The sequence below is a fragment of the Sminthopsis crassicaudata genome, chromosome 2 (assembly GCF_048593235.1).
Source record: "Sminthopsis crassicaudata isolate SCR6 chromosome 2, ASM4859323v1, whole genome shotgun sequence".
Classification (NCBI taxonomy): Eukaryota; Metazoa; Chordata; class Mammalia; order Dasyuromorphia; family Dasyuridae; genus Sminthopsis; species Sminthopsis crassicaudata.
In genome coordinates this window covers 74,762,689-74,781,516 of record NC_133618.1, presented here as the reverse complement: position 1 = coordinate 74,781,516, position 18,828 = coordinate 74,762,689, and the positions used below count along the sequence as shown (strand labels likewise).

At 35.7% G+C, this 18,828-nt stretch overlaps 1 protein-coding gene across 1 annotated transcript in view; it reads left to right on the top strand.

Moving 5' to 3' along the window:
• The window catches only part of LOC141554572 (zinc finger protein 69 homolog), a 39,020-nt gene that overhangs the window by 327 nt on the left and 19,865 nt on the right, over positions 1-18,828 (top strand). The window contains exons 2-3 of the mRNA XM_074286586.1: positions 8,609-8,698; positions 10,493-10,578. Coding sequence (XP_074142687.1) covers positions 8,665-8,698; positions 10,493-10,578 — 120 coding nt within the window. The 5' untranslated portion in view covers positions 8,609-8,664. The remainder of the gene's footprint in view (positions 1-8,608; positions 8,699-10,492; positions 10,579-18,828) is intronic.

The following is an 18,828-nucleotide window of genomic DNA, read 5'->3' as shown; positions in this document are numbered from 1 at the left end:
GAGAAACAAGATTGGAGCATCTTCGCTGTTGGGTGCCATAAAGTGCTTTTTTATTTGTTGTTGTTTACGTCCCGGCCCCGTCAGTTTCAGGAAGAAGTGTGTGTGCAGACCGGATGTAGGGATGGAGGTGCGGCCTGCGGAAGGCCTGGGAAAGCTGGATGAGGCGTTATTCTCCCTGATGCACTTCCCCACAAGTAGGATCTGAGGGGAACCATTTCTCAGGGCATTAACTTTGCTTTCTGCATTACTAAATCCACTTGTCACAAGAAAGACTATTGAGGCAGCAAACTTAGGGATAAAATAGCAAGTCACCACACACAGCTGACGTTTCCACATAGAGAGTGGCAGGGACGGCATCACTCTCCAATGAGGCGTCCCTTAGGATTCTGGATGACTCATGTTTCCTTACATTGGAATTGTTTCACGTTCCCAAGCAGCTGATGCTTGTGGAGAAGACGGTCTAGATAAATTCTGCGGCTGGACAGGATTTGGGGAATATAGGAGCACAGCATCCAGATAAATGACAAGTGTAAATAAAGGAGATATGGCGAGGCAGCCTTGGGTGGGGAAAAAGAGCCAGCGGTCTTAGTGGACTGCACTTTCAGTATGAACCAGAAGTATCAGTCAGTAAGCATTTGTTAAGAAGTCTTCTATGTGTCAGCTGCTTGACTAATCTTGAGGATACAAAGTTGTTAAGGAGATCACAATATAAAGGGAAAGACCTATGCAGATACCTATATTCAGGAAATATAGGAGGAAGCTCAACTAAGGGAAGACACTACTATTAAGAATCAGGAGAGATGAGATCTTAACTGGGGCTGGAAAGAGACTAGGGAAACTAGTCGGTAGAAATGAAGAACATTCCAGGCATGGGGAACAGCCAGAGAAAAAGGTCCAGAGTCAAAAGATGGAATGTCTTGTTCAAATAACTGGAAGGAGTCTTTTTGGAAACAACAACGTGATCTGAAGCTATGTTAACATGGTCCAACAGCAAGTAGTTCACCAGACCCACTTGTTCTCTGCTCTGGTGAGACCAGATCTGTCATTTCATATTTCTGGGAACTACATTTTAGTAGAGATATTGATCAACCAGAGAATGTCTGCAGGAGGGAAGGTCCTCATGAAGAATTAATGAAGAAACTGGGAGCACTTCTACTGGAAAAGACAAGACAATTTGGATATGAGGGCTATCTTTGTGCACTGTTACAGGGAAGAGGAATTAAACTTATTTTCCTTTATTTTGTTATGCCATTCTTCTACTCAAGAAACTTCATTGCCTCCTTGTTATTTATAGGATAAAATGGAAACCTCCTAGTATGGCATTTAAAACTCTGTACAATTTTGCTCCAGCCTCCTCTTCTAGATCTATCTTCTAGTCAAATCAATTACAAAATTAGGAATGCAGGCCAAACCACTCATTTTGCAGAAGAGGAAATTTTAGATGCAGGGAAATTAGGTGCCTTGCCTAAGATCACACAGGTAGGTAGTGGCAGAGGTGAGATTTAAACCCAGGCTCTTTGCACTTTTCCCTGTACCATACTGCTTTATGGACTGTTCAGTTATGTTTGACTTTTCATTACTCCATTTGGGTTTTCTTGGCAAAGATATTGGAGTGATTTACCATTTCTTTCTGCATTTTTTTTTTAAGAGATGAGGAAATTGAAGCGAACAGGTTGAAATGACTTTCCCAGCGTCACACAGCTTATTAGCGGAGGCCAGATTTGGACTCAGATCTTTATTCCAGAGCTAGCTCACTTCATCACCTAGTAGCCCTTACCTAGAATTGTTTGCTTTTCCTTCTCAAATTTGGCATTCCATCTCGTTTCTTTTCCTTCTCTTCCTAGAATGTAGGAATCATAATCTAGACCTCTTAGAACTCTTAGGTTCCTTCTAAGGCCACTACCTGCTGAAAGAAGCCTTTCTTGAACTAGCTAATTAATGCTTTCTCTCTCCTTAAATTTCATTATATAGATTTATCTTTGTCAGTTTTGTATCCCCCTTTTCAAGTAGAATGTAATCCTCTTAAGTTCAAGTACTGTTTTTTTGTTTAGATAGTTCCAATACCTATCATAGAAATACATCTTGAACCTAATTGTTTGTACTAAGTACAAAAAGGTGGAAGTTCCAAAGAGATAAATTTAAACTTCATTAAAGAAAAATTTCTGATTGGAGCGCTAGAAAAAGGAAATTGATTGCTTTAGGAAGGAGTGAATTCTCCCCCACCCAGCAAGACTGGATGATTTTGTGGGGATATTGTAGAGGGTCTTTCTTTTCAAGTATGAATTGGAGTGAATGGTACCTGAGGTCCAAAAAAGAGATTCTTTGAATCTGTGACTACTACAACCTGATCGAATACTTTAAAAACATTACATTTATAATTGTTGAAAGACTATAGAGTTATTGTAGAAAGCAGAAAGTTTAAATGGCTATAGAGGCCATTCTGAATCTGAAAGGCCATCCCTACATTTCCAGGTCATATAGCCTGTGTAGTTCCATTATCACTGCCTACCAGCTAGCGTGTCAAATTTTGTATCAAAGGTGGGGGAGTGATAATATTGTGGATAAACTCTGTAGGGCACCTTCTCTCAAGTGGACCATCAATTTAGCTAAGTAACTACGATGGTCATTTGCCTGTTGCTAAAGTTGGAGTGCCTGTGCAAATGAGTGTTTATTACTTCTTATGTTCAAGCTGCCTTCCAGCAATGTAAAATAAATTATACCCTAGTATAAACATAAATTTTCAGTTAACTCTACAGTAACTAACACATTCCAACATCAAGGATACTTCTAAAGTGATAATTGCCGGCCACATCTGTTTCATGAATCCTGTTGCTAAGTAATTTTAATTAATTTTTTTGGAACAGAGCATGTATTTATTTACATTCATTGTCCATAGTTCTCTTTCTGAATGAGGATGGTGTTTTCCATCCAAAGTCTATTGGGATTGCCTTGGATCACTGAATCACTGAGAAGAAACAACTCTGTTGATCATTCTACAGTCTTGATGTTATCACTGAATCACTGAGAAGATCCAAGTCTGTTGATCATTCACAGTCTTGGTATTACTGTGTACCTTGCATTCCTGTTACTGCTTGTTAGAATTAGCTTTGTTCACAGTGGGAAGGAAGGGTTGATTTAGAATCATTGGCATGAAAAAAACAATGTTAGCTAATGAAGAATGAGTCCAAGAAGAAAATCTGTGACTGGAGAAGGATGGTAAATGATTAGACTTTGGATTTAAACTCATGGCCACTGTTTCCCATGGAGGTCCACTTAATAGCAAGTAGAAGTGGGCAAAGATAAGGCCTGGGGGAGTATGTTCAAAAGGTAGGAGGGGGACTGGATTTGGGATGGCTTCTGGAATACTGAAGAATGTCCTGGGCTGGAAAGGAGGACTTTCTGGGAATTCCGAGAGAATACAGAGGTGAGGAAGGATGGATAGGTCTTGAGCCAACAGGATCCATTGGAAAAGCACTGGAGGGAAGATAATATAGAACTGCCTGAAGAGATATTAATTGAACATAGTTGTGCTATGCTAACATAACAAAAATATCTAATTAATTTATAGGTTCAGTGCCATATCAATAAAAATACGAAAGTTGCATTATAGTCCTAGATAAAATAATAAAAATCATTACAATGATCAAGAATCTCAGAGAAAATAATGAAAAAAATTGAGAAGGAAGGGGATGTGGCAGCAGTGTATTTTGAACTCCACTAATAAGAAATGTCAAAACAATTTGATACTGGTTAGAAGAAGAGGTATATGAGAGGTAATTTAAAGGTAGAAACAGAAAGACAACAGCAGACTAGATATGATAGGTGAATTTGAATGAGTAATTGATAAGACCCTTGGGTTGCAAGTCTGATTGACTGGAAAAATTGCATCTTTAACAGGAAGTTGGAAGTTGGAAAGATGAAGGTGGGGAAAGATTTATTATTTTTATAAATATTTATATATTAATTAATATTAATTATTATAATTAATATATTTATATATAATATGTTAATATATTAATATAATTTTTATATATTATATATATTTATATATATATTATTTATATATTTTGGAAATGTTCCAAAAGTTATTTGAGGATAAAAGTAGTGTTCAGGAGAGAAATCATGATTAGATAAATCTAGTTGAAATGGCTGAGATCCCATGCCAGACGGAATGAAGGAAAAAGAGAAGGCAGTCCAGGATAGAGCCTTTCAGGACACCACAGGTAGTAAGCATGGCATTGGCTGAAGAAAACTACTTCTTCCTGTGTGACAGAGAAGAAAAGAACTGTGTGAATTTGTGTGTGTGTGTGTGTATGTGATGAAAAAACAAAAGAATAAGAATGAATCTATAATGTTATAAAATCTAGAATGTTACTTAGATCTGCCTGAGGTCAGTCTCATTGTGTGGTAGGCTTCCTTAAATGTAAAGACTGGGCAGTATACACAGGCAAAAGTGAAGCCTAAACTACATTTCCCAGAATGCTGAGCGTTCTTGCTTTTTAGAAACCCTCCAGGATTCACAGCCTCAGGGGCTTTTTGCTCTGGGAAATGGACTCTGGACTTAGAGTATTTTGACCAGAAGGTTTCTGGGAAGAGTAGTTCATTAGCTCTGCAGGTGTCAGGAACCTAAGTTTGACTACGTGGCAGTTGCTGGTGCCTTTGTTCTCTGGAGGCTCCAGACTGGTGAGTCAACTCAGGCTCCTCCTCCTCAGAAGGACGCAATCACTGAGGGAGGGAGAGGGAGAAGTCCCTGTCCAGGGATTAGAAAGGGGAAAGGGGAGGGATTGAAAACGGAGGTACTGGAGGTAGGTGTGATCCTATCTTTGTTCTGAGGTTTGAATGTGAAAAGAGGAAAGGACCCTATATCCCTAGGTCTGAATGTCTATCCATGTGTTTGTGTGTGAAGAGAGGGCAGAGAACCACATGTGTGCACGTGTATGTAGTAGGTGAAAGATTGAAGGAGAGAACTATATGTCAGAGGAAGAGAAAGGAACCTCTGTGATTTTGTATGTGTATGTATAAGTGTGTATGTGTGTGAGAGAATCTTCCTGCCTGTGTGTGTAAAAAGAGGAGGAGGTATCTGTGAGATCTCAGAGACAGAGCATTTATTGAGTGCTTACTATGTGCTATATACAAGGTACTGTGCTAAGTGTTAGGCAAACAAAGAAATGTAGAAAAATGATTCCTGCTCTCAAAGAGCTTGCAGGCTAATGAAAGAGATAACATGTAAACAATGTTGTACATATAAGATATTTGGGATACTTTGGCAATAAACTCTGTGACTGATAAGGAGGGTAGAGAAGTTCCATGTATGTATCTGGGGGTGGAGAGGGGAGGAGCTGTATGTGTATGTTCCAGAGAGCGACTCTGTATTACTGGTCTCTAAGAGAAAACCTCAAAAGATGTTTGCGTTTGAAAAGGAGAGAAGGAGGTGTCATGTAGCCTTATGTGAGTAAAGATGACTAGAAACTCTGTGTGTGTGTGTGTGTGTGTGTGTGTGTGTGTGTGTATGTATGTATGTGCACATGTGGGTGAGGGTAGGACATATCTGTATGAGAGAAGAATGGCTCCTGTGTCTTGAAAAGAGTAAGAACACTGTTTCAGATAAGACTCCTATATATGTATGTGCATGTGTCCATATCCCTGTCATTATCTGTGAAAAGAGGAGTGAGGAGGTTTATAGATTTGTGTGTGTGTCATGCATGTGTTGTCATGCATGTGTGCATGTGCATGGTCTACATGTGAGTAGGAGGAGGAGTAGAGGAAAGGAACTATGTGGATCAATCATCTAACATTTATTAAACACCTAGTGTGTACCAGGCATTGTGCTAAGAGCTGGGGATACAAAGAAAGACAAAAACCAGTCCCTGCTCTCAAGGAGCTCACGAACTAAAGGAAACAATGTGCAAACAATCATGTATAAATATAAACTACATTCAGGAGCAATTATAGGTCATCAATAGAGGGAAGGAACTGTTATCAAGGAATCATAGAAAAGGCAGAGAGAGAAGAAAGGAGACATGCTAACCTAGGTGTGTGAAGAGAGAGAAGCTTTAAGTAGGTTTGCATGTGTGTGAAAGGGAAGGAGCACTATGTATGAGTGTGACAGGAGAGAAGAATACTGTGGGTGCATGCGCATATATGAGAGAACAAGAGCTATTGTTCTTCTTTGTGTGTGAAAAGAGGAAAGGAGCCTGGAGTCTGTGGATGAAAAGAAGAGGGGACCTATATTTGTGTTTGTGAAAGGAGTGGAGCCCTTTATCCCTATGTTTGTGTGAGAGAAACCCAGTATCTCTATGTGTTACAAAGGAGAAAGGATGTGTGTGTGTGTAAAGGAAAAGATCCCTGAATTCATGGATATGGATATGCTTGTGTGTATGTGTGTTAGAGAGAGAGAGAGAGATGCAGAGAGACAGAAACAGAGTCAGAGAGACACACACTCAGAGACAGAGACAGAGAAAAGGAGGAAGGGAAGGAGGAAGGGAGAGAAAGGGAAAAGGAAGGAGGGAAAGGGAGAGAGGAAGGGAAAGAAGGAAGGAGAGGGAGGGAGGGAAAAGGAGGGAGGAAAGGAGGGAAGGAGGGGAAAGGGAGGAAGAGGGAGAGAGAGAGAGAGGGAGGAGAGAGAATTGCTATATGTATGAATGCTTGAAAAAGAGCCCTGGGTGTGTGTGTTTGTGAAGAGAAGAGAGGAGCTTTGTGTCAGTCTATCTGTGTGAGTAAAAGGTGGAGCACTGCATGTATGTTATATGTAGAGGACATTCAAGTCTGGAAGAGAAAGAGACACATAAAGAACTTGGAAGGATAGGAGAGGTGTACCATATATGTGTAGATATATAAATCTGTATGTATGGGAAGAAAGAAACTCTGTGTAAAAAGAGGAGCTCAGTGTACACATATTTGTTTAAAAAGAGGAAAGGAGCCTATGTCTCCATGTGTGAGAGAAATCTTATGTTTGCAACAGAAGAGGAGAGAGGAACACTGTGTGGTGTACATATATGTGTGGGGGGGGTAAGGTTGGAGGGAAGGAGAGAAGCATTGTTTGTGTGTAGGAGAGGAGTTCTGGGTATCTTGATTTGTGGTATGTTTATGTGTGTGCATACATGCACAGGCAGTCCAGCATGTGTGCATGTGCATGGTCTGCATATGAGTGGTCCTGTGTGGGTCAGAGGACAGGAGCTGTGTGTCAGTCACCTAGCATTTAGTAGGCTATTAAGTGCTGGGGATACAAAGATAGAGAAAAACCAGTTCTTGCTCTCAAGAAGCTCACAAACTAAGGGAGAACGATGCACAAATAATCATGTACAAACAAACAGGAGCAATTATTGATCATTAAGAGAGGAAAGGAACTGCCATCAAGGAATCATAGGAAAGGCAGAGAGAGGAGACAAGCAAACTTGAGTGTTTTAGGAGAGAGCAACTGTATCCATGTGTCTATATGTGAAAAAGGGTGTGTGTGTCTGGTAGGAGATGAGCTGTGTATAGGGTGGGGGAATAAAAGGGACAGAGAGTTGGGGCTCTGTATTCATATCTCTCTTTGGGGAAAAAAAAAAAAAAAAAAAAAAAAAACAAAACAGTACATCCCTGCTTCTTTGTGTGTGAACACAGGAAAAGAAGAAGAATCCTGTGGTTATGTATGTCTATATAGAGAAGATCTGTGTGTGTGTGTGTGTGTGTGTGTGTGTGTGTGTGTGTGTGTGTGACAGACAGAAACAGAGAGAGAGAGAGAGAAAGAAGCAGATAAAGAGAGGAGATAAACCCTAGATCTGGGTACATGAGAAATAAAGAAGGCAGAGGAGCTCTGTGTGTGTTGGTGTTTGTAACAGAAGAGAGGAGCCCTATATCACTGTGACTATGGATCTCATGTGCCCCTGTGTACATGCTTCAAGTGTGAGAAGTAGAGAGTAGTTGGTGTTCTGTGTTTGTGTGTGTGAAAAGAGAATAGCTCAGTTTCCTTGTGTCTATTTGTCTATCTGCATTAGTTGGTGCCCTATTTCTATGCATCTTTAGTTCTGTCTCTGGATAAAAAAGAAGAGGAGCCTCATATATCTGTGTGTAGATGCTTTACTATGTGCATACCAGTTATTAAAGGGCTCCAGGTGTATGTTCGTGTGTGTAACTTTTTGACTGTCCTGTGACTTAGTTTTACCTTGAAAACCTGTTGGGGGAAAACATTCATATTCTTTGTGAAATCTTTGATTTCCCTAATGCCTAGCACACTGCAATGAGTTAATTGTGGAGGGAATGGAAATTATTGTTTTAGATTTATTTATTTTGTGTCTCTAGCTGTGTCTGGAAAGGCCTGAAGTCAGTGAGACTGAGACTGTTAGCTTCCTCCTATGACTCAGTCTTTGGCTTTTCTACAATAGCAATAGTCCAAGTAGAGATTTAAGGAATCCAACTTGAGACACCAGGGAATATATTCTCTATAGGGGAGTGAGATATAAACCCCAGAGTGAAGAAGGCCCCATATAAAAGGAACTTAATTTTCCTTCTATAGAGTCCTTTTCCAAAAGAACGTGAGGATCTCTCTTAGGTGATATTAGGACTTTCTTTAGAACCTTTGTATAGTTGGAGAATGCTGGAACATTTCCTGACCATCTTGTCCTAGGAAACAGTACTTGGAAAAAACCCAAGCATCCAGTGAACAACGAAGAAAGAGTGGCTATGGAAGATCTAGTGAACATGTTTGAGAAGAAAGGTGAGGTCATACATTGTGAGAGGGGAGAAATATTTGCTTTGACAGACAAAGGCAAAATAGCACTTGAGGGAGGGTATGGGGTTGAATAGATCAGGAAGAACATGATCAAATCCATAGCTGAGCCTAGTTTCCATCTTCTACTTGGTTCTTTCTCCCCACTTTCCATTTTTACCTTTGTTCCTCATTCTCTCTCTCTCCATCTTCCTCATATCTATTTTTTTTTCATTCTTAATCTGTTCTAATCTCTTGGCCCCTAACATATGCCTTTATCTAGGGTACATTGATTCCTGAATATATGCTGTTCAAAATGTAAGGGGAAAAACCCACATAATAACAACAAAAACCACTGTCCTCTTTATTCAGCCAAGACAGGTTGTAGCTTTTCCAAAAGGGACTTTCATTAAAAGGAAACAGAAGAGGAAAGAAAAAATATATTGTGTACAAAAATATTAAAATGATGAATTTCCTGAGTGGAGTTTTGCAGAGGAGAATGACTTTCCCAGATTGTGAGTATGCCTAGCCATAGCTCTTTTCTATCTCTTAAATACCATTTGAATCTTTGAGGTCTACCGTTGCAATCTCTCCTTCATGTATCCTAATTTTCCTAGTGAAGGACTGGCTTAAGAATTTGGGTCCTAGGTTGATAAGAATAATGCATTGTTAATTGGGTAATGGTTGCAGTGGGGCAGGAGAAAAGTTTTTCAATAGGGATACATTAAAAAAAAAATCAGAGTTTGAGAATATGTAGCAGGCTTATAATACCATTGCACAGTCTTTTCTGAAACTATATGGAACTTTTTTTCTGCTAAATAGCTCTGGTTCTAGCAGAAATTGTATAGAGTTGGAAAGAGGAAGGTCTCCTTGTCTTTAGGGTATAAGTGAGTATATTTATAGTCTTAGATGTCTCTTCTCCCTGCTCCCCTTCTCCTCCAGTCTATTTAGCCTTTAGCCTCACTTTTTAGCTTTTCTGTAGGGGAAAAGAAAAAGTCCTTGGAAGTCAATATTAGAATCATAGAGCTAGATTTTTTTTAAACTGAGGTAACAACTAAAAACTATTGGTGGTAAGATTTGAACTCATGTACCCCAGAGTCATTCTTTTTCTTTTAATTATTCCTGTGAGAAACAATAGTCCAATCACCAACTATTTTATAAACTTTTCTTTCATTTGGTTTCTGTACACTGGTTGTTTTTATAGTGTGTTTATGAATAAAGATTTTTACTTGACAAAAAGCTTTGGGTTTTATTTTCATATTTTATCTCCACAAGAGTGATAGAAACCAGTAAATCCATATGGTAGTGCTTATTTTACAAACATGCAAATTATTATTGGAGAAATAAAGAGAATTGCTTTAATACTTGTAGCTAGTTAGTGACAAAATCCAATTTGTTATTTCTTTTGTGTGATATTACCTCATTAACAACAAAATTAAAGCATGCTTTCTCTGAAGAAACTGTAAAATTGAAGTTGGGAGGGAAATGGTAATATTTTTCTTAAATGAGAAAGCAGAGAAGGTATATAACACATTCATTATCAGTACACTTGGGAACAAAGTTTTGAATTCATGTTTATGGTCTGATTCTCAAAATGCATTGAATTCTGTCCTCTGGAACTTCTTAGACCACAAGGTTAGAATCAAGAAGAAAAGCCAGGAAAGACATAAGGATCCTACTGGACCCCCTTTGACCTGTGTATGCTTGGGGAAGTGGTCATATCCCAATAAAGTGTTTCAGGTTCTAGCCTTGTAGGTCTGAGAGTTGTGGATGTTCTCTCATGGTTTTTTTTTTCTTTCCCAGCTCTGCCTGAGAAGTATGATCTTCTCCCTAACCAGAGCACAGAGGTGGAAGAAATGACCTCTGGGCTCCTGGCATCCACATCCCAGGTGAGCTGGGGTTTCTTCTCTCTCCTTAAAAACCTCATCATCTTTCAGAAAATTTAATGATTTCTTTTTTTTTTTTTTTTTATTCTGAAGATTCTTGTCCAACAAACTTGAATGTGAGCTCAAATTGTTCTTATTGAGAAGGCTAATTGCTGAAGGTTCCAAACTAGTATTCTCAACTTGCCTAGCGTCTTAGTAATTTTTGTCTCTAACATTCTCTGGCTTAATCAACCAGACCTGTATGTGCTCACTATTGTGGTAAGGCCTGTGATGAGAACAAAAGTAGAAGACTCATATTGTGAAACCTCAATAGAATGAAAGCCCCTTGGAAGCAGAGATTGTGTTTTTTGTCTTTGTATAATCAGTACCTGGAATAGTACACTTAACAGGTACTTAATTTAAATGCATAAGAGGAGATATAGTCCTTGGCCTCAGAGGGATTCTAAGAAGGTAAGAGAATACTGTTTTAAAATTTTTGTTATGTTTTGATGCAATGGACACTTCCCAGCAGAAACTTAAATACACCTTTATATTGTTAACTTTAACTTTTTCCTGCTTAATAAAATCAATCATTATAATGGTTATTTCTTGTGTACTTAGTCTCTCCTATGTGTGTGCATTTTAAAATATTTGAAGGTAAAAATTATGTATATGAAGTACATTCCATGAAATGAAGCTTATTGTTTTTGTTTTTGTTTGTTTTTAATAAAATTAATGGCAGACACTTCTCAATAAACATGTATACGACACCCTCTTTATGAAATTAATTTAATAAAACTTCATAAAAAAGTTTATTGATTGTTCAGCAAAGCAAGCTGGATCCTTTAACTTTAACAGCATGTTTAGAACATTGACAATAGTATTAAACAGAATTTTATTTCCTTTCCATGTTAACTTTATCAACATTGCTATAGATATTATATTCTTTTGGTTCTGCTTTCTTTTTTTTCTGCATCACTTCATACAAGCATTCCCATGTTTTTCTAAATTATTTCATATCATAAATTCTTCATATTCATTTCCTTTTGAATATGTAATATTCAGTTATATTTATGTGTCAGAATTTTTCAGCTGTTCCTCATTATTTTGGTATATGTGATTATAGCCTTAATACATAATGCTACCATGAACATTTCTACATCTATGCACTTTTTGGTAATTTTGGTTTCATATAATTCCAAATTATTTTTCAGAGTATTTGAATTTATAACTTTACCAGCAATGAAAGAGCATGCAGCCTTTTCCACCCCCCAAAAAACACAATAAGTGTTCCCATATCTTTGCATATTTATTAGCTTGATAGATTCAGGGTTGTTTTATTTAGCTACATGCATAACTTTAGATTTTTATACCAATCAGTCATCCACCAGGCTTTTTCCTGTAACAAAGAAAAAAAAGGTGATTATAATCAACAAATATAATTACTAGATATGAAACATCTTTTATCCATAGGCCTTCTCTGCTTCTATATTAAAAAGAAAATATATTTCATCAACTATATTCTTGGAGTAATTAAGATTATTTTAATTTATATTTCTTTGTTTTTGAACATTTTTTTTTCAGGTGGCTATTGGTAATTTGCATTTTTCTCTTTTGAAAATAGTGTTCTGACAGATTCTGTCTATCGAAGAGTGTCCTTTACTCTTATAAATTTTTGTTAACTTCCTATAGATTTTTGGATATCAATTTTTTTACTAGACACACTTAATATAAAGTATTATATCTTTTCTTCTAATTCTAATTATTTTTAATTGTTTTCTTCAAATACTTTTTAAAATTGTGTATAAGTATCATCTAGGTTGTTTTTATGAACTTTTGTTTCTTGGATCTGGTTATGATTTTTCTGTTATCTATAATTTTGGAAGATAAAACATTCTGTTCTCTCTCTCTTACACACACATATTACATTTACATATTTTATTTATTTGGATTTATTGTGTCTATGTCTTAAGCAACTGACAACTTATTTGTCTCTATGGTGATTTATAGTTCTCATACTTATTTTCCCCTTAAAAAGTCCCTTTCTCAGTAATTTGTGTTTTGGGTGTATTGGACACTAGATTGAAATGCACATTTGTTACTACATCATTTTTAATAAACATATTGTTGAATAATTAAATATTTAGGTCTAGTTAGGGAAGCATGTGAAAAGAAAAACAGATTGATAGGGAGAATAGATGAGGTGACTAGCCAAGAGTATAACTGATGAAACTTATCTTCCACTAAAATCAGACCCTTTAAAGTCATGGCAAAGAAAAATAAAAGGCTGCATATATTTCAAGAAACAAAAAAGAAAGTTTCCCAGATCTCATAGAATCAGAAGGCAGGGTAAAAGTACAAAATCTATTGGTCACCTCCTGAAAACAAAAGCAAAAACAGAAACTACCAAGAATATCAAAGGCCAAACCCACTGTTTCCAGATGAAAGGAAAAAAAAAATACTGTAGATAAGCAGGAAGAGAATTTAAATATTGAGAAGTCACAGTCAAGATTGCACAAAATTTACAACTCTCATTAAAGGGTGGAGAACTTGAAATACAGTAATCCAAAGGGCAAAAGAAATAAGTTTATAATCAAGAAGAACTTATCCAGCAAAACTGAGTATAAACCTTTAGGGGACCTTTAATGAAATAGAACTTCCAAGAATTTTTGATGAAAACTAAAATTGAAAACAAACTTTGAAATAAACACATGAATCTAGAGAAATCTAAAATGGTAAATATGAGTGAACAATTAGAAAGAGCTAAATAAGGATAAAGTTTTTATATTTAAGTAGTGAGATAAGATATGAGCCCCTTCCTAATCAGTCTATGTGGATCATAGAGGGAGTTAAATAAGACAGAGGGCCCATGAGTTTTTATTTATGTTTTGATGTTTTTATTTATGTTTTGTTTAAAAGGGAAAAGGAGGCAGGGAAAAGCAAAGGATGATGGGAAATTATTTCACAAAATAATGGGGTACAATTAGAAGATACCACAAATACAGAAGAATTTGTCAATGTGGATCAGCATACAGACACATACTGAGTTAGATGAAAAAATATATTTCACTCAATAGGGAAATGGGAAGGAATGGCGAGTATTGAAAAGGAGGAATGAGAGGGAGGATAAAATCAGGGAGGGATTAATCATAAGCAAAAATCTAACCACAAAATTAAAATAAGGGATTTATTTTAAGTTAAAAAGACAAAATAAGCAACTATGATCCCAGAGAAGTCAACCACAAAAAATAGTCTTAGTTTTTAAGAGATAAACTAGGAAGCTGCTTTATGGTGAAAGGTATTATAAACAAAGGACTAAATTAAACAAAGTATATGTATTAAATGGCATCACATATAAATATTTAAAGTACAAATTAAACTTAAGTTGCCAAAAGAAGTAATATTCCTCTTTTAAATGTAGACAAATAAAAAAAAATTAAATAAACAAGACTGAAATTAAGGACCTAAATGGAATCTTAGAGAAGTTAGATATGCTAGACCTCTGGTCTGAATGGGAATAGTAAGGAGAATGGGGATAGAGGCAGAAAAACAATAATGTAGTAGAATTTGTTCATTGAAGCCATTGTAGAGAAGACTAGCAGAGACATGAAAAGGAGCAATGCTTGGGAAGCAAGGATTTAGAATTGAACTGGATAGGCAAGTTGAGTGCCTGGATTCAAAAGGCAGTTATTAATTGTTCCATGTCAATTTTAAAGGAGATCTTCAGTGTAGCAGTCCAGATAGCAGTGCTTGACCCACTACTGTTTAACATTTGATTCAGTATCTAAGAGCATAGAAGACATTTTTGGGTAATTGGCTCATATGGAGCTAGGAAGAATGGCTAACACATTGAATGACAATGAAAAATTCTTGGTGGCCTCTGAAAATTGGGCTGGATCTAATAAGATTGACCTATAAATATAAACAAGATGAAATTTGAATTTAATATAATAAGATGAAACAATAGAGATAAATGTAAAGTCAAGGTTCAAGGAATTAACATCACAAATGAAAAACAATAGCAATTTGACAAAAGACAGCAATTTGAAAAAGTTCTAGTGTTTTTGTGGGCTGGTACTTCAATGTGAGTAAGCAATGTGATATGATATCTGTAATGTTCTGGCTAGCTTTCTGGAGGGCCTTGGGACCAGCCTTGGTCTCAGCAGAATAATCACGGGGAGAATAGTCAGAAATAAAGTCCAAAGTCTTTATTATCTCCTTCAATCTGTCTCCTTCACTTGAGGCCAGGCTAGCTTTCTGGGGGACCTTCAGATGGGCCTTGGTCTTAGTGGAGAAGTGAAGGAGGAAAGGCCAGACACCACGAGGATCTCTATCTTCAAGTTTCTTCGAATCCTCCTCTAGGTCTGACTCTGACCTCTTAAATACTCTATTACAATTAAATCCATTCATCATATTGAGTACATCATTATCATATCACTAAGGAACCATTATTTGTTGTAAGATTAAGTCAATCATACTGAACTAGAGAATGATTAATCATCATGCTAAATTATAAATCTTCATGATAACCATTGTTTTATCAATTCTACTGAGTTAACTTGTAAGAATTCTTTCCTCAGGTATATTTCTCCAAAATTCTGGCCCATTACAGATATCCAATAAGCAAACAAACAAACAAATATAATGTGATCTTGAGTTACTTTGAAAAATAGGAAATTACATTTCATACATACATATGTATGTATGTATGTATGTATATATATGTATGTATGTATGTGTATATATATACATATATATGTATGTATGTATGTGTATATATATATATATATATATATATATATATACATATATATATATATATATATATATATATATGTATTACTGTGCTCTGGTTACTCTGGTTATACTGTATATTTTAGAAGGGATATTATTAAACCAGAGAGCATCTAGAGGATAACATGGATGTTGTGTTAAGTCTATGCTATGCAAGGATCAGTGGAAGTAATTAGAAATTAGAAATTAAAGATTTAGGGAGTACATGAAAGTTGTTTTCAACAATATGAAGAGGATTTAGACTTGTCATTTTGCACCAAAAGGCAGAGCAATGACAAAAAATTTCAAAGAGAATAATTTAGGTTTGACTACAGAAAGACTTTTTTTAACAATATGGGATGGGTTATCTCAGGAAATAGTGGGCTTGTCCTCACTGAAGGTCTTCAAGCAAAGACTTAATGTGCACTTGTTGGTGTATTAGGCGGCTTATTTATTTATTTTTTTTTCCTGAGGCTGGAGTTAAGTGACTTGCCCAGGGTCACACAGCTAGGAAGTGTCTGAGACCACATTTGAACTCTGGTCCTCCTGAATTCAAGGCTGGTGCTCTATCCACTGCGCCACCTAGCTGTGCCTAGGCGGCTTATTTTTAATGTATATTGGAGAAACTGTTTTTTGAAGCTCCATTCACCACTCATCTCTGAAATTTTATAATTCTGATGAATTTTTGAGCAATTATAAAATATTATTTACTAAGTCATAAAGGAGTTGCAGAGGAGAAACATGTATCCCTGCAGTAGAATATAATCTCTTTTTTTTCTTAATAGTATTCTATTTTGTTCAATTACATGCAAAGATAGTTTTCATCATTCATTTTTTGTAAGGTTTTGAGTTCCAAATTGTTCTCCCTTTCTCATGTCCCTTCCCCTTTCCCAAGATATTAAGTAATATAATATAGGTTATAAATATACAGTCATATTAAACGTTTCCATATTAGTCATGTTTTGAAAAAAATAAGAACAAAAGGAAACACCATGAGAAAGTAAAAACAACAAAAAAAGTGAAAATAATATGCTTCAGTCTTCATTCAGTTCCATAGTTCTTTCTCTGGATTTGGATAGGAGTTTTCACCCCAAGTCTATTGCATTGTCTTAAATCACTATTGCTGAGAAGAGCTAAATCTATCATAGCTGATGACACAATGTTGCTGTTATGGTATACAGTGTTCTTCTGGTTCTACTAATTGGACTCAGCATTAGTTCATCAAGTTTTTCTGAAATCAGTCTGCTCATTACTTCTTATAGAAAAATAGTATTCCATTACATTCACATACCACAACTTATTTATCCATTCCCCAGTGAGTAGGCATTCCTTCCATTTCCAATTCCTTGCCCTCATAAAAAGAGCTGAGTAGAATATAATCTTGAAGGCAGAAATGTTTTCACTATTTTATTGCAATACAATACAATAGTGGGCTCAGTACCCAAAATACAGCAAGTGCTTAATAAATACTTGTTGGCAAGTGATTGCTCTCTTCATCACTGTAGGGAGAATCTGTATCAGGGATATTATAGGTCATTAATATTAAAGAAAAGAATAGGTAGGAAGAAAATAGTGTAAATTAATATAATAATCATTCATTTGTATAATGCTTTCAAGCTTGCAAAGCAGTTTCCTCATTAACTTTTCCATTTTAAGATGGGTGAAACAATTTCTGAGTTGTGAAGTGACTTATTTAATCATCATACAGCAAATAAATGCCTGAGATAAGATTCAAACCTAGGTTTCCGGACTCCATATTCAGAGCTACATCTATTGTGCCATAGTATTTCTTCACAAAATAGTTTTTTGATGCTTCTTCATGGCATTAAAGTAATCCCAGGTTCTTTTTAATTTTTGCCAATGAAGCAATATTTCAGGAAGATTTTATTATGTAGGAAAATCTTCAAGTATTGTCCCAGTGAAAGGGAGTTTTTGGGAATTTGGGAATTACTACATGATACAAACAATAAAGAAGATTAATAAGAAATTTTAAAATAATAAAAAACTTTAAAGTAGGCCAGTATGATCTTCAGCAGTATTTCAGTATAAAGGTAAGTATGATAAAGAATGATGAAAAAGAACAATTTATACAAGTGTGTCAATTTTGTAAAGAAAAATAGGTTTAAAAGACATAAGAAGTCTGATCAGATCAATAATCAGCCATGTCTTCATATGATGAAACATATTAACCACCTCTTGATAGAGAGGTGGTAGGGTACAGAAGCATGCATTTGGACATGACCACCATGATATGGGTTCATTTTGTTTATTTGTTATAAGGGCTTTTCTTCTACCTTTCATTTTAAAATTGAGATATGAGGAGGGTAATTAAGCAATATTGGTATCAAAATGGGGAGACTATATTATTTCAAAAAACATAAAGGACAGTAGGAAGTTTGGAAGGAAGCACAGATAAGCAAGATACTTTTTATGGTAATACAGAGTATAGTATAGTTTAAAAAAAGCTATCAGTAAGATGTGGAGATTCATGGTTTCACATAGAATTGTCTTTTGTGGTAGTCTGAATGGAAAAATAATTTTTGGAATGCTTAAGTTCAGAATAGATTTCTTTTCCCATAAAAACAACAAAAAACTTATGGAGATTGAAAGTGCAATGTTATGAACTATATCTTTTCATAAAATAGCTAAAGTCAGTGATTGAGAAGAATCATGGAAAAAGGTAAAGAAAAGGACCCCAGAGGACTTCAGTAACTACTGACTTATTTCCTACTTTCTCTTCTTTATAACATTTTATAATAATCATCTTTGCATAAATTAAATATGAGAAGGGTAGGCCTGAAATAATATATTATATATCATATTACAGTTTCACATTACCAGTTACTAAAATGTATACAAAGAATTCAAGATTCTACTTTTTATTCTTTATTGATAATAAAACAGTGTTTACTCATAATGAAGTGCAACCTTAAAGACTATTATTCAGACAGTTGGCTCTCTTGCATAGATTAAGGCCATGATTTGTGACAGATGCAACAATAGGATGACAATGCTTAATGGCTATCTGGTTTTTAATATCAAATTAATGTAGTTGAGACATGCTTATCAAAGATATTTATCAGTATCATTCAGGAGGATTGATGAAGAGTACAAGTGAATGAATGGTTCCATGAAGAAGGTGGGATTCTTCAGGAACTCCTATTTGTGGGGACCTTCTGATAATTTACTTCAAATTCTGGAATATTGAGAGAAGAATTTAAAAAAAATTACATATCTTTTTTACATTCTGCTTTTTTTTTCCTCAAAATATCCCTTCTTTTCCCTTACCCATATAATATTTCCTTTGTTACAAAAAATTATAACAGAAGAGGGAAAAATAGAAACTACCACAATGAATGTATTTTGGCAGTGTATATTCTTTAGCTCTTAATGAAGGGAGGGTAATATATTGTCTTTTCTCTTCTCTAGAGCTATTACAGTTATATAGAATTGATTTTTTGCAATTACATTGTTATAGTTATTATTTCAATCAATTTATAG